This window comes from Cottoperca gobio, chromosome 24 (genome assembly GCF_900634415.1).
Source record: "Cottoperca gobio chromosome 24, fCotGob3.1, whole genome shotgun sequence".
NCBI classification, from domain to species: Eukaryota; Metazoa; Chordata; class Actinopteri; order Perciformes; family Bovichtidae; genus Cottoperca; species Cottoperca gobio.
The window spans coordinates 8,465,013-8,482,211 of NC_041378.1; the positions used below are offsets into that span (position 1 = coordinate 8,465,013).

The window sequence follows — 17,199 nt, forward strand, 5'->3', positions numbered from 1 at the left end:
TGATTTAGATTTTTGCATCCACAAAACATCAACTCCATTATTTCAAACCACTGTCCTGATGTTATTCTACACTTTGGTTGTTAGTGGAACACATAGTTAAGTAGACTCATGTAGTTCTAGGGTCATCATCATATATCTTGTGTAAACATATTCTATGCAAGTAAAGGAAATCTAAAGCGTTGTAATTTAGTGTATTGCTTGAATTGCTGGCCTGTTTTGAGCGATGTTTAACACTAGATGGCGCTCGTTACGTTTGCTTCTTGCTGTTGTATATTTTAAATTCATACAGATTACCGAACCTTCTGGCATTACATGTATACCAATTATGTGACTGCCATGAAGAGCAATTCTCTCCCCTGATCGCACCCAGTCCCACCAGCTGCCTCGTGTGTTGTGATCTCATCGAGCTTTCAAGTGACCTCTCATCTTATCTAATTACAACTTCTGATTACTTGAGCCTGTTGTTTCCGTCACGTCTTTGTGGATTAAATACCCTCCATCGTCTCGAGTTCAGGGTGAATTGAAGACTTGGCCGACTTAGTTATTGAAAGCCATAGAACATGCACACTAACATCCAGGCAAACAGACGGTAATGATTAGGTAGGAAGTCTCGACTCTCAGATTCCCACACGTCGACACTGTTTTAAAAGCTTTCCCTCAGATACAGAAAAAGATATGCAGCAAATACTCAATTTCAGCTGTAATACAAGCATTTAAAACTTGAAGTTAAAGTTTTCCACTCACTGCAGACACACAAATGAAGAAGAAAACGAATGAAAAAGAGAGTTTGACTAAATAAAATCCTTTTTAGTTTTACCTACTACTTCAAATCTAGCCTTGTGAAGCTACTTACTACTAGCATCTTATTATACAGTGACCAGGAAGTCATCGTATAGCTATAAATCTCCACGTGTGTGTGTGTGTGCTTGTGTCCAGGTGGTCAGACAGTGAGCACCACTGACTCGTCAGCCAGCAACAGAGAAAGTGTGAAGTCAGAGGATGGTGATGATGAAGAGCCGCCTTATAGAGGACCGTTCTGTGGCCGCGCCCGAGTCCACACGGACTTCACCCCCAGCCCCTACGACTCCGACTCCCTCAAACTGAAGGTAAAACACACTTTTGGACATGGAAATGATTGTCCCCGGAACAGAAACGCATGGTTGTCCCTCTTTTACTTTTCCCAACTTAGTCTCAATATTTTTGAACAGCCAAAAGGTTAAAAATGTAAACGCAAAAGTTGGATCATTCTTAACAAATTCTTGTCATTGTGATGTTCCAGCACGGTGATGTGATTGACATCATCAGTAAGCCACCCATGGGAACGTGGATGGGCCTGCTGAACAACAAAGTGGGCACCTTCAAGTTCATCTATGTGGACGTGCTGAGTGAAGAAGAGGAGAAGCCCAAGAGGCCCGTGAGGAGAAGGAGGAAGGGGCGACAACCCAAACCCACATCAGTGGAGGACCTGCTGGAGCGCGTCAACCTCAAGGTACAGTATTGCCATGCATTGAATATCAAATAGGATTTACAGCATCAGGTCAACTCTCACAGTATCTGTACAGTCTTCAGTAGCAGTAGTTTAGTGGATTTACTTGCACTGATTTTGTTTATTGCAGACATTTAGCAGAAATCAGTGAATTGTCCAACCTGAGAAATCCCCCGCCCCCCCCCCCCCCCCCCCATCTGGCACCTAAAAGAGGAGAAAGCAGGTCTTGAGAAGTGAATTAAAATATTGTCTTAGCCAAATATATTCAAAACACATTTGCAGACCGTCAGATATAAATATAGCGTAGGCAATTACAGGCCGCAGAGCTCGGGATGTTTGATCCGACCCTGATGCGTAAACATTAACACCCACATTCTCACAGCCACACCCCAACAAACAACTCCCATCTTTAATCAAAACCTACACATAGCTGTACGCTTGATAACATCTCCTCCCACTCAGGCAGCCAGCGGGATCTCACATCCGCACATGGAGGAAAAAAAAAGACTTTGTGGGTTGTGTGTTTTATCTCCGGCCAGCCTAATGACCAAGTCACAGATTAAAGGTCCAGAGTGTCGCAGTACAGGCTCGCCAAGCTGCGAGTCTGGGTGTCACAAGTGCATCAGAGCACTCATGTCCTGAGTCACCACCAGAGTCCTGGGGCGGCTGAGTTCCACTTAACACTTTCTCAACATTTTAAGTTTGTAGTTTGCAGCCAATGTAGCAGGAATGTAACTATTATTTTTTCCTTGATTTGTGCTGATGATCAAAAAGTAAAAGAACATTCCAGTCCCACCGTTTTCTTATCCAAGATAAATTATCTTGTTTTTTCAAGCACCATTTTGCATTTAATTATTCAAACATGTGTCGACATAAGTGGTCTTTACTTTTCTCAGTTGGATATTCAACCGATGTTTTTAGCTGACAAAATAAACAAGTTTAAAAAATGGATTGCGTGATTGTGACGCATCTATTGAAGATAAAACTTAATGGCTTTGTTTATTTAACAAACAAGACCGATCCTAAACATCACAGCGAATGCATTTAAGATGAATTGGAGCAAAGAAAATGTGAGACTTTATCTTGATTTTTCTGGAGCTTCATTGCTTAAATCATGTCTTTTATTTTTTATAAATTATTTTACTAGTTTTAAGGCCCGATAATATTTTGCAGTGGATTTTTAATGCTAAATTAATATGTTTTTGTTACCCCATTGTCAATTATTTTGTTCGACAATAACACATTTCTCTAGAAGACACAATATTCTTCTTTTTTTGTAGAAGGGGGGGGGGGGGGGATTTGTTGTCGTGAAATGTTAAGAAAAAGCATCCGATTTCTGGCTTTTCCATGTTCACAGAAACCAATAGAGCTCCAGAGGCTATATAAATACTACATGATATGTGACTGAGCTGTCGTAGATCAAAGGAAATAAGAATATTGTTGTTGTGTACTTTTTAGAAATGTAACATTTGGTTAAACTAGCAAGCCAACATTTGGAACACACATCAACAATGCCTGTCTGTAACCGTAAAGTGTAAATCTCCACACCCCAGTCATCTTTGGGCTAGATGGGTTCTTTTCCAAATAATCTTTTGGATTTAGAACGTGTTCAAAAAGACCAAAGACGCTGTGAGTGCGAGGACACGGCTGCCTGTGTTTGTGTTAGTTGGTGGTCCTTTTTGTTTCGTCCTTCAGCAGAAATAGAACAGAGACGCACGGTTCTCTGCGAGGACTCCACCGTTGTAATTGATGGTCTTTGCTGGTGACACACAGTCTATGTATTCGTCCAACAAAGTGTGTGGGTCACACAAACATGGAGCCCAGCAATATTCAAAGTGGAAGCAGTTACGATTGTGTTGAATGATGAGTGTCAGCTCACACAGGGCGTATCTAGATATTGTTCTTTTGTCTTTGTCTGCACCCTCTCAGATAACACAGTGGTTTTTTTGGGTGACTAGCTCTGGTGCTTGTTTGTGTTGGTGTGTGAAACTGTCTTCTGTGGTTGAGGAAGACTTTGATGTATCAGTCTCCACCTTTTTCGGTTCTTCTCGTTACCTCATTACGTCGGCGGGTTTCCCTTTCAATTCCCGTTTGACTTGAGCGGTACGGCTAACTTGCTAATGTTGCTACCACTCCCTTTTTATATGCCTGTCAACATGACAAAGTTTGTGCCATATTCATGTGCGTTGACAGTTGAGTCAGCCGTAACCAAATTAGTCACGGCTTAAAGTGATTACATGCCATCTAAAAATGAAAATGGCAGGTTTAGATTTGGCTCAACGGCAATTTAAAAATACAGACTGTGGATGGGAAACATGAACAGAAGACAAGAGTGTACCCTACTCTAGGTTCTCTTTCTCTCCTTACCTCACCTCTATTGAATCTTATGTTGTCACTTGTCCCATGACTCAGATCCAAAGGTTGTTTTTTTTCTTTAGTCTAGAGTATTTTTTTTTTTTGACATCATCATTCTTAGCTCCTCAAATGAAGCTTTAAACTTAGACGTGATGTTTCTGCCATGCAGGAGCACATGCCCACTTTCCTGTTCAACGGCTACGAGGACCTGGACACGTTCAAGTTGCTGGAAGAGGAGGACCTGGATGAGCTGAACATCAAAGACCCTCAGCACAGAGCCGTGCTGCTCACTGCTGTAGAGCTGCTACAGGAGTACGACAGTAAGTTAAAAAAACATGCGTGAGAACACACTCCACACTGTTTTGACGAGCGTTGAAGACCTGGAATTAAGATCCTGGTGTTTACTGGGAATTCTCACCAGAATCTACACCCTTTCCCTGAAAAAGCATTTGCAGAAGCCGTCACTTTAAGCGTAAATGTGTATTTGCATACTGAAGACTGCCATATGTATGTTTGGAGTTGTCATTCCTAAGTACTAAAGTACAACTTTGAAATGTCATTATTACTGTATGGTAATATACAGTGAGTGGATCAGCTGTTTTTTTTTTCAAAAAACTTTCTTCAGCAATCAGTTCATCTGTGTGTTTTTGCAATAAATGTAAAAAAAAAAAAGAAATAACATTTGTAAAATAGTGATATATTCATAAGCCGTAATCATTTTTAAATAGGGGAACGCCCGTAACACTGGGGTATAGATGCTTCCCATGACATGGCGCTCTCCACTGTCGCTATCCCCCCCCCCCCCCCCCCCCTCCGCCAAAACAAAATCATTGAATAACACTCAACCCTAATATTGATGATATTGCTGTTTTCTGTGTGTCTGTGCATTTTCAGGCAGCAGTGATCCAGAGCGCAGCGGCCTGTCGGGCTCCCAGGAGAAGCTGCTGTCCGAGGGGATGGGCCTGGTGGGAGACTCCCCGCGAGACTCCGGGTGCTACGAGAGCAATGAGAACCTGGAGAATGGTAATGATAGCTTTGTAGTCTAGACCACCAAGACCCGAGGTTAAGGCCTGGTCTTAGTCTAGCCTAGCTGTAGTGCCACAGTGACTCCTCCGCCTTTTTCCTCTTGTGGGTTTCCATCTCTGCTCCATCTCTTGCCATGCTTCTGCAACTCCTCGCCCATTTCCCTCCTCTGGACCAACACCTGCCAATCAAACAGCTCCTTTTGCTGCCCTCGAACTTCACCTTTTCTCCTCTAGTATGGGTGCTCTAGAAAAAACCCCACTTATCACCTCATATTCTATAAACTTTAACTACCCTTTCACTCCACTTTCTTCACCACTCTTTCCATCGTATAGGCATTCTGTGTCATCAGTGCCAAAGTCCAATTGTAACTGAGAGGAAGCCAGGTCCAAGACCACTAAGCCTAGTCCACGCCACAATGCTGGGAGCACACAGGGAAAGATCCCCAAAGCACAGAACTGTGCTGGTGAGAGCAAACTCACTGCCCAGTCCTGGACTCTCAGCTCATCCGTCTGTGGATGCACGGCTAGGTTAAGGGATACCAGAAGGATGATTATGGGCTCATAGAGTATTTCTGTTAAGTGTTTTTTAACATAGAAAAAGTAGCTTTCAGAGTAGCATGTTGATCAATGCTTGTTTATTTTTGCAGTGGTGATTCTATAGGCTGTTAAGGATTTAAAATATAATGTACTAGTCGGATAACAGAACACACCTGCCATTTAAATCTCTTGTCTTCCTACCATTTCAATTTGCCACTTTCCTCGTGTGTGTGTGTGTGTATAGTGACCATATTGCACAAATAACCGTACAGTATGTGCCTAAAAAAGATGTGGATGAAAGATTATTTTTAAATAGTGCTTTGATTGTGCAAGAGTTCTGATTATATAGATGATTATTGAGGTCTTAATTGTGAGATTTATTTTTGAAACTGATCTATCCTCCTGCACAAGACTGTATGCTTTCTGTCTTCCACACTGAATATGCTTTTTAACAGCTCCACAACTCCTATATCACTGCTTTGTCAAACCTTGTCTTCTTTCTATATTTGTTGGGTTCCAGCGTAGCTACTGGGTTTCCCTATTATGTGTGTATGTGTCATTCAGGTTTCAAGAGTAAAGCGTGCAATCTGCCACAGTAGAGATTTAAGTTGTGGAATAAAAGCCACTTCTTTAAAAAAAGGACTTTGGTGCCGCTTGCTTGATTTTCATCTTTCACCTTTTCTTCTTTCTATTTTTCCTTCCATGCCATTAAACGCTGTTCACAAACCAGCTGCATAACATTTAGCTTTTAACATCTTGCGTTTTCAGGGCTCCGCAGTTTTCCTACCTGTACAAATTCATAAAATCATTCATATATTAATGGATATTTCTGAATATTTATAAGTCTAGAGAATTGGCAAAGTAAAACATTTGACTGACATTTAAATAATAGAAGGTAGATAAAAATCATAACGCAGACTATGTATTTCAAACTTTCTCCTTTTTGTGGAAAAGGTCAGTGTAGAGCCTTGAATGCTCTTTCAATCAAAAAGACTTTAACATACACATGTCATGTTTCCTGTAACTAGATGTTATAATTCTTCCTCACACCATAAAATGCATATGCATACACAATGTGGTGCTCAATTAAGTAAAAGACGGATCATGATTATATTTAGTCAGTGATCCCAACAATAATAATAAAACAGTTCAGTTAAGTCAGGTTTATTACACTCTACATACTGTTCTTATTATATTTAAATGTAAAAAGAAAACACATTATAGTGGACAGCATTTTATCATATAACTTTCCACTGATGATGTTGCTTTACAATCCATGAATGCATCTACCAAAGAAATGCCTAAAGTAAGTAACATGATAATTAAAGTAAATATAGCATTTATTGGAACCTTTTTAAGTAATTTAATTTATTATAATCCCTTGAACTTAATGTGCCATAGCAAACACGTTAAACTCGGAAACATTGAGAGATTTTACGACATTCCATCTAGTGAGCTTCTTTCTGTCATTTCCCCATTAAAACTCTTTGGCAAGCCACACTATGTGGCCCCCGACCATTTCATCCATCCATTTTGCTGTGTATACCAGAGGATGGTAAGTCACTTCAGCCTTTTGTTCCAAAGTTTCTGAACTATCCTGTCCAGAATCAGCCAGTTTGGTCTGGAGGCAGAAAGATTATCTTATCCCAGTGACCTTCTACCCCTTCTTTATAAACATGTCTCTGCTTTTGACTGTGTTTTACAGATAAGCATTTAACAAGGATGTAACGCTTATATGAGGAGATTTATTTTTCTAATTACTTAGCTCTGTTAAAATAATTATTGTTGTCGTAAACATGCATGATCCATGATCCAACATAAATAAGGGGGACAATACAGTAATGCTGAGTCATTAGAAGTACTCATTAATTGTTACCAGTTTCACAAAAGATTGGAAAAAAACAACTTTTAAATGTCAAGGAATTTGGTTGCACTTGGGTGAAAGTGTCTACCCGTCATTACTAAGAGAGCATGAATGTTTTCATTTCGCAGGTAAGAGCAGAAAGGCTTCCCGTTCCAGTCGTTCTTCAGCAGGTCTCCATTCTCCTGACTACCCCACACTGCCCATGACCCTTTCAACAGAGGCTCTGCAGCAGAACAGCAAGAACCAGCGCACAAAGTTCTCAAAAAGCTTCTTCATCAAACCCTCACTGAAGGGCTTCAACTTGCTGGGGCTGCGCAAAGGCCAAAGACGGTCCCCCATGCCATCCAGCCGCAGCTGTGAGGACCTGGATGGACCCCAACAGCCTACTGGACCCTGGAAACGCTCCCACTCTCTGGGAGATCTGCACTGGGAGCAGAACTTTGAGCACAAGGATCTGGGTGTGGAGCTTAAACTCACCAAGGAAGGACCCAAATCAGGCAACAGTAGCCCCAACAAGGTCTGTAAAGATGAGGGTTCCCCAGCTCAGAATAGGACTCCAACAGTGAGCCCAAAAGGAAGGGCAGGCAGACCACCCGTGCCCACCCAGCTGCCTCTCCGCCCACCTTGTCCCAAAACCCAGTCCCCCAATCCTCCAGAGCTCCTCTCCAGTCCTACCCCCAGTCCCCCTGAGTCTAATGCAAGCGGGGAGAGGGTCATCCGGACTCACGCCAAGAAGCCTCCAGTCCCTCCTCCCGTTCCTGCCAAGAAGTCTAGGGAAAGACTAGCCAACGGCCTGCGTCACGCCCCTCTCTCCCTGCCTTCCTCGCCATCACCCACTCCCTCCCCTACCCACTCCCTCAATCGCTCTCACCCCAGTAGCCCTCTTATCCGCAGCAGCAGCAGGAGCCCCAGCTTCGGTGCGCCAGCTCTACCCGCCAAGAGCCCGAGCAACCCCGCCAGCCCCCGTGCCACCTCATCTGCCTCATCCATGGGCGAGGACTCAGGCACACCACCAGCAATGCAGCCTCCGTGGTTCTCAGATCTGGGGGGCAAGGTGGCTGTGGCAAGGAAGGTTTCTCATGCCAAGATGAGTCCTGACCTGCTCACCCTCCTGGAACAACGGCTGGAGGCTGAGGGCATCGATCTTACAGAGGAGCCCTACTCTGACAAGGTTAGCAAAGTTTCATTAATCTGAACATGTGACAAGAAAAATCACCTCACAGTTTATATTACAAATACATTTGGACTTTTGGTTGTGTTGCCGATTGTGTTGCCGATTGATACACAGTACACAGTATTCAGTTTATACAACCTTCAGACATATGCTGGCAATATAAAATTCCATTCCAACTACAAAAACGTCCAAACTTAATTCCTTCTGTAATACATTATACTGAACTTTTTGTACACGCTCTCATAAGTTTTTATGCTGATAATTAAAATGGAGTATAGAGAGGAGGTGAGGAATTATATTAAAAACCACATCTTAGCCAACACGTAACAAAATCATATGAAGTCATATTTCCATGGTTAATGTGAAAATGGGGCTCAAGGACACCACTGGGCGATACTTTCTGCCGTCAGGAGCTTTTAGTTTAGCAATCGTAACATACGATGGTAACATGTCTAACTCAGTCATAATACATGAATGCAGCTTGGCTCCAAATGACTAACAACACCAGCAGCATGCTTTGGAACTCATTTAGTTTAAAAATAAAGACTAATAGAGTCTAAAAATGTGTGCGTGTGCGTGCGTGGGTTAATAAATACGCTGCCTGGAGCTGAGGGAAAGACTGGACTGAGTTTCACAATGATGCGGTTCAGACCGTTAAGTTTATGGGCTCAATCTTACTGAAGGCAGACAGGGTTATAAAACCCTCTGCCACTCGCCAGACCCCAGGCTGGGCCCCCTTTTAACACAGTGGAGCCCCCGACACTGGCAGGAAAACAACAAACACACAGAGGCATTAAGAGATGAGGTGAAAAATATGTGTCCGACCACAGCACAGTTCTGCTGGATTCCTATTAGTTAGAAGTGGTTTGGCAGGAACATGAGAAGCACGGTGCTGCTGTAGTAGCAACATGTAGGGTGGGAGCACATAAATGCAGTCATTGGTGTCAAAGGTCGTACAGGTTGAAAATGTTTTCAAACCTGCAATTTGCTAATTAAATCATGCAATTATTTATTAAGATTAAGGTAATGATTTGGATACTTTGCATCAAACATCAGCACTTCCTGAGTATAGCATTGAGTATCTAAAACAGTCAAGTATTAGAGCAGGAGTGGGGGGTCTCCGGGCCGAATATGGCCTGCGAGACCATTTGATCCGACCCTCGAGGTAATTCGTAAAACGCACAAAATAAAAATCCACTAGCAAAAAAAACTAGACGGCAATATTTTAAAGGGCCGACTGACCAAAGGTCAGGGTCCTTGAACACAACACGAGCGGAACGTGTCATCACGTGGTCACGTCATGTAAAAAAAACTTCAATTTTAAACGAGACGGTCGTTGATATCAGTGAACGCAGCGTGGCGAGTGTTAAACAGAAAGCTGGATGCAGAATGTCGCACTTTCCAGGAGAAATTGGACGAACGATTATTTCTTTGTGGAAGTAAAAGGCCAGTGTGTCTAGTTTGTGTGGACGTACTTGCGGTGATGGAAAAATAATGTCAAGCGTCATTACTGCACAAAACATGCCCGAGCTGAAAGGACGAGTGCGTTTGGATAAAGTTAACGCTCTTCAGCGGAGTTTGGCCCAACAAGCAGCTCTCTGCAGAGCAGAACATACAAACATGGAAAGATAGAGAGGTAGACCACCACACCAATAACAGACTATTCCACCACTGCTGTGCAATTATCACTGCCATGTGCAATATTCACTTTATTTTCTATCAACCTCTTGGTACTTATATTATTTTTTATTACATTTAATTATTGTTTACTGCCTTTTTACTTCATATGTGCTTTTGCTGTGACAAGATACATTTCCCCGTTGTGGGACTAATAAAGCATTTCTGATTTCTGATAAAACGGATACATGGATAAAAAAGTTGCTTTTTTGCACAGCATAAAAGAAAGGTGAAATGAATGGGCTGTGTCTTAAAAAATGTTTGCAGAGGTTATGAGTTCAATAATTAGTATGGGCCTCGAAGGATGTTGTAAAAAGAAAATGGCCCTTGATAGGAAAAAGGTTCCCCACCCCTGTATTAGAGGTACAGTAGCTTGGTTTGCAAAACATGTTTATATTCCTAAAACAAAGCTATTTATAAAAAGTACAGAACAGTTACATGTACAGTAGTGGTAAAGGTACCAAATCTCAAGATTTCCTATTGATATTAGGATATGTCAAACGTTATCCAGCCCCGGGCATCATAAAAGAGAATAAAATCAAATGAGTGAACGTCCTGAAACATGTCCATTGTTGGAGACCGAAAGGCATCTGGCCCCCTTCTAATCCAGGCAGTGCGAAGGTTAGGCTTGTATGACCTGCTCTCCATCCATCTCTCTGGAGAGATCAGTTCCTACCGCCCACCCTTTGATCCTCAAAAGACCACTGGTCCAGTTCAGCCAACCAAAACCAGGCCTTGCTGGAAATCTGCCATCGCCCCAGGTGTCTACACAAAGAAAGAGAGAACAAGAAAACATGTTCAAAAAGATCAGCAGAGCTTTCTGCCTGGCTTTATCCTTCACATAGTCGCTGCTCATTAAACTGTTTTAAAATCCTGTATCCTCCTCTCTTTCCACTTCTCTCATCCTAATTGGTTTCTTTTCCAAAACAAGATACAACTCAATATTAATAGCAGAAATAGACATAGAAAATCTGATCTAAAACAAGGATTAGCTGTAACTATAGACTATATATAGGAGAAACTATATATAACTATAGGAGCCAGAACGACATCCACTGTCCTGAGTTTAGTTATAGTGGCTATATTCTAGTGTTTGTCTTCATATTTCTCTGTCTCATTTTTGGAAATGGGCTCATTACCTCGTCAGAAGATGTTCTTAGAGAGGTAATTTGATGCCATTAGACTGTTTAATTTATTCTTCATAATGACTGTAATAAGTCAGGATGATCCTTTATGTCAGCCCACTTTGTGTTGCCTCTCACTGGTTGTTTATTCACTGCTTTCTGACACAAAGAGATATCTGACATGATGTCTACTTCTTTGAAAACCATAGATTTATGTGTATTTATTTGGTTGAAATGTATTGATGTTTTAATATATGTATGTCTTACGTCTCTCTCTTCCATTTCTTTCCACCAGCATGGCCGGTGTGGCGTCCCCCAGCCACTGGTGCAGCGTTACTCTGAGGACTTGGAGCAGCCGGTCAAGAACGTGGCCTCCACCATGGACCAGCTCCGAGTCAAAGAGCTCCGTAAACAACACCGCATGGCTGTAAGGCAACAGCACTGATTGTCCTGAGAGAACTTTAAATCAATAGAGACAATGTTTAGGAGTTATAATGCGAGATAAACGCTAAGTAAGGCTTTTCTAGAAAGGAACAATACAGGCTGGAAAAATAGGCCTATTATGACTTTAATTTTCCTACACCCAAGGCTGGCGCCATGATTAAGGAGCTGTGATTATTATGCTTGCTTAAATATCTAACAAGCTGAGTGAGATATACTTTAAATAGGGAATTGACTTAATTAGTCTATCTTTATCCCACAACTCTGGCATGATTTGACAAAAGAAACTCTACTGTTTTTTAGTTGCAAACCAGAAGCTCTATAGTCGGTCGGTCCACAAACATTTCCCAACCCGTTGGCGGCCACAGTTTTCGCTCTATGATGCTAAAATTTGGCATGGAGGTCAAATGTTAGTGAGGTTGTGTTTCTGAATGCATGAATGCGTGGATACGTGCACAAATATTGGTCGAAACTTTGCGAATTACCAAATATCTCTCTGTGTATTCAGTAATGTGACATCATCAGAGAAGCTACTGTAACTAACGCCTTTTTTTTTTTTACCCATTCTGTCACTCAGATTCCTTCTGGAGGTTTGACAGAGATGTGCCGGAAGCCTCTGCCCTCAGCTAACATCAGCACGGTCTCTGATTGGCTCACATCCATCGGCCTTCCCATGTACGCTGCGTCTCTGGCTGCGGCGGGAATCGACACGCTGAGTCGCGTGGCCTTGTTAACAGAGAGCGGTGTGTGGGAAGCAGGGGTGCAGGATGAAAGACACGCTCGCCGGCTGCTCAGTGAAGCACGATTGGTCGGCTCGCACAGAGAGGTGCAGTCCTAACCATGTCGGTGGAGTCGTATAAAATAACAGGTATCAACTCACTGGTCAGCACCATCTTATTTAAACATGGTCAGTAGGCGGCCAAAGACAAATTGGCCACAGGACTCGACGATCGCACGAGCGACCACAGCACTACAGTACTTCCTGTCTCGCATGTGTCAAAAGACTTAAAGTGAGCCGCACAGCTCTCTGATTTTCTCTCTTTATCCCTCTTTTCTCAAATGATTAAAGCATTGCGGAGTTCCTCCTAACAGCCAAGACAAGATATCAGATGCCTTTTTAAAAATACAAATAATAAAAACAAAAAACTGTAGACTCACTCCGTGGGATGGCTTCCATTCTGAAGATGCCCCCAAAGTCTTAAAAAAAAAAGACTTGGATCTGCCTTGAAGGAAGAAAGCACACTCTTTTGTAGGATGGATGTTTTTTAAATACAGAAGGACAGTTTACTTCCTGCATATTTCATAAGTGCTTCGGATTCATCGTTGGTGGCAAGGCAACATTATCTGAGGGTCTGTTTAAGGAAGTAGCTCGGCCAAAGTGATTTACTCATCATTCAGCGTTTCATTCGCACTAATAGGTTCACAAATGACAACATTTGCTTAATATCTGGACTTTTAATCAACTAAATACATACACCAAACTATGAATAACGGGGTGGTTATGAGATGGATTATTTTGTATCATGTTTCTGTATTATAGCATAATGCATATCTTCATTTTAAAATGATTTATATGTTCAAATTTGTGTTTGAATGTTGCAGCCTTGTTTTGGGGCCAGCTCTGTCATTTCTAAGCTGAAACAGCTGACATCACACCTTTTTTTATATTTCATATTATACTGTATGTCCTATTTCACTGCATATCTTGGATGCACAGCCTGCGCCGATATGAATACAAGTCTTACGGAAAGCTCTGTTTCACTCCAGTAATCACAATCAGCTTTCACAGCAACAATACATTCCCCGTGTATCCAAGCACATTTTGAGTTGCCTTACCATTATGAATGAATAGCTTCATCAAATAGAACGTACGTATAGTATCGACTATACAACCAGGCCGAGCTGTGCTAAAGGTGCAAGCCTCTTTAGTTCTGAATGTGTCTGAGAAATAATTGAGATTTTATGAACGCAAAACACTCAAGCAGATCATTTCAGCCACACGCATGGATGTGGACCACAAGACATGCCTCTGGTGGATTGTGGTTTCTATACTTGTGAAACTCGGATGAAAAAAAACCACAGGCCCGACAGACCCCGTCCTGTGTTTAACATCCCCGCTCGACACGTTCACATGTTTTATGCAGATGGTTGCGGGACAAGGGATGGAGGAGAAAATAGAAATGTTCCAAAGACACACCTGACATCTGAGCTGTCATATCTGGAATTTATTAGACTGTCTACACTTTGGTTGCAGAGGATTTTTGATTTATAGCGGGATAAAAAGCTGTTAGAGACTTTTAAAACACATTATACTGCAGCTATAATCACATTATACTGCAGCTATAATCACATTATACTGCAGCTATAATCAATGGCGGTTTGAAATTCTTAATTGGACTTTTCTCAAACACACTGATGATATGTAGTTGTATCAGGTGAAAAGCTGTGTCACTAAAATGTCTTGTATATCAGGGACTGCGTCGGGTCAGCCTGTTACAAAAACGGAAATAAAAACAACCAACAGTTCATAACTATTTAATTTGCAAACTCTGCATAAAATGGAGCTAAAAAACGTTTTTTTTTATTATTTTTATTTCTAACAGCAAAGTTCTATCTTTCATAGTCAGAACTGAACTGAAGACTTATTCCTTGGAGTTCATATTTAAAAACTTGACCAAGTGTTATTGCTAAAATTAGAGGATGTTTTTTTGTTTTTTTTTGCAGTGGGCACTTGATAGGTAGATGTTTGATGCCTTTTTCTCTCTTCAATCAAAAGTGGTGCTCTGAGAAAGCGACGGTGGGGTCATTATAAAAAAAAAAAGTCAAAGACTCAAGAAGTGTTTTGTAAAGAATTAAAATACTGACACTGTAAATGCACTTTAGAGGGTAAATCTAGCTGTTTTGTAGGCGGAATTGGCTACATTTTGTTCACAGGTCCATAAATGGACATTTGTTGTCAGGTATTTCAAAGGGTTTCAGTGGGATATGCTGGTATTTTATTTTAGTATTGAGTTCCCAATGCCAAGTTTGATAACCATCCACAGGTTAACCTGTTCCAGTTACTCACTTCCAGTTTGTTTTTGCAGTCTTATAAAAAATAAATTCTTAATTACATATATGAAATGCTTAGCAGAAGTTGCACATTCTGTATATGTAATTGATATTTAAATAACTTATTTTTGCTTTTTTTTTTCATATCAACTGTAATTAGCTGTACTATATGAATAGCAATACCTTCCTGCATAATGCATATTGCTTTAGCCAGTGAGGAACTACAGTATGTATTGTAAAATATGTGTACAAATTATTTTATTTGGTTTTCATCTACCTAATGATTGTCCATACAGATTTGCTTGTGTATTGAAACAACAAAAGTAATGTCCATAACTATTTGTCATTCTGAAATATAATAAAAACTGTTTCTTGCCATAGACTGGCCTTCTGTTTGTCGCTACACACACACACACTCTCTCTCTCTCTCTGTCTCTCTCTCTCTCTCTCTCTATGATAACTTCCTTAATAACATTTTGAAATTAAAAAGTGAATATGGCCAACAAAAGGAATAATAACCCTAACTTTATTTGATTAAAACATGTCTGTCAAACATATTATTTTATTCTTAGATGTACGAAAAAGAACAAGCTAATAACTTTATACGATTTAGTCGAATTGAAAAACAGAAGACAACTCTGTGACCTTATTGGCATGCACAGTATTTCTGAATAATAACTCCTGGACTTATTAAACAAGGTTCCGTTGGCGGTTAGAGCTTAAAAACATTGTCTTGCTTTGTCTGGCTTGTAATGCCTCATTTAAAAAAACTGCACACATCTGTTCATCAGGACATGTCTGGATCGTGTTGCAGTGCAGCTGTTCATCAATGAAACCAGGCAGAGGTTTTCCATTCTCATTCATGTCAAGAAGCCCCAAATAGGTGCGCACCAGACCGTGGACTGCAATTTGATAAACTGTTGTCCCAAAAGACTGCGTCTGAGATTGTTCTTGCATAACTTCTATCTGTGATGGTGTTTAGCACTCTTCTGAGTGGAGACACACAACTGAATAAGAATAAACTACAAAACTTGTTTAGTGCGTCGTGCTTGGTTAGCACTTTTTTAAAGAAAGGAGCCACTGAGCAATAATTGTCCTTCATATAGCTGTAATGAGCAGTTAGCTTCCCCTTCACGACTATGTCTTCCACAGATACAATTGCTCATCCAATTTAAAAGTTTCTCAGGAGGGAAAAGACGAGACCTTGGTGCAATGAAGACTCTCTGGCTCGAGTTTCTTCACATTACTCCATTTTCTTCTGCAGTGTTCACAAATGGCTGTATTTATGTCCGTATATAATGTGTGGTGAGAATCTGCTGTGGGATCACAACATTTCACAGCAAAGAAAATTAGATTGTATTCCATTATTCTTTCAATAAATCTGAATATGATCGTTTGTCTATATGTCAGGATAATGGCACACTTGGTCATGACAGAGGATGAATAATTAGCCGACTCTGTGAATAGCCAATGCGATGCCACAGATTCCTCCCCAGTAAACTGTAATGAGTGTCATACTTTTATCGATCCTTATTGTGAAATTCTCTCGCCCCTCCAGAAAGCTCTGAAGTAATCCCTCTGAAAGTTTGTGATGTTAGTGAACTCTTAACTTAAAGTTTACTTTAGTGTTAGACAGAAAATCTGAATTTGTAGGTCCCGTGGTTATTCCCCCTGCACAGAATCTTATTGATTCTTATTATGGTAGGGTACACTCAATCAAGTGGACTCTTAGTCTTAAGCGTAGTGGGCCTTGTTCAAATGTGCAATGATCTTGCCAAAATGAGGTTAATTACTCTCTGCGTCCTGCTACTTATTTTTCACCCTAATATGACGTCAGTAGTGAACACAACACCTTGAGTAATCACAGGTGTGTAGACGCAACTGTTTACTGACTATGTGAAATCAGAAAAAAGTAAGAGGAACTTCAGTTGAATCGAGGTATTGATTTACATGCACGTCTGGGGTTATTACTTTTTAAACATTGGGAGTTTATGTATGTTTTCTCCAGGTGCTCCACTTCCGCAGTTCAAAGAAAAGTTAACACGCCACCAGCAATGATTTGTTTCAAATCACACGGCCAGTAGATCTAAATAAACTGAACCTGATTTAAATGAATGACCTTACCGACATCTATAATTCTGTGTAATAAACTGCTGTGCTTGCAGGGGAGATTGGACTATAAACCCATAATGCATTCACTTATTGCGCCAAGCTTGCGAAATACACTGCTCCTTCTATTCACAATTCATTTACCTTTGTAAAAGCTAAGCAAACGGGCCCTCGGCAGGATTAATGGGCTCTTCTTTAATACCGTTTGTCTTTCAAGCCAAATAGATTTTTACAGTAGTTGTTGCTCCCTTGACCACTGTAGCCGTCACCAGTGAAAGTCTCATGGTGAGGTAGTTATTGTGTTGAATGACTGTCGCCTAAGTGCAGGTGTAGACTAATGGTGGGTTCTAACTCTG

General features: G+C 41.1%; 1 protein-coding gene across 6 annotated transcripts in view; it reads left to right on the plus strand.

Moving 5' to 3' along the window:
• The window catches only part of sash1a (SAM and SH3 domain containing 1a), a 153,229-nt gene extending 138,115 nt beyond the window's left edge, over positions 1-15,114 (plus strand). For all 6 annotated transcript variants that reach the window (XM_029462626.1, XM_029462627.1, XM_029462628.1 and 3 more), the window contains 7 exons: positions 937-1,106; positions 1,280-1,489; positions 4,011-4,161; positions 4,736-4,864; positions 7,396-8,438; positions 11,538-11,669; positions 12,261-15,114. In XM_029462626.1, coding sequence (XP_029318486.1) covers positions 937-1,106; positions 1,280-1,489; positions 4,011-4,161; positions 4,736-4,864; positions 7,396-8,438; positions 11,538-11,669; positions 12,261-12,521 — 2,096 coding nt within the window. In that variant the 3' untranslated portion in view covers positions 12,522-15,114. The remainder of the gene's footprint in view (positions 1-936; positions 1,107-1,279; positions 1,490-4,010; positions 4,162-4,735; positions 4,865-7,395; positions 8,439-11,537; positions 11,670-12,260) is intronic.
• Positions 15,115-17,199: the final 2,085 nt, after the last annotated feature.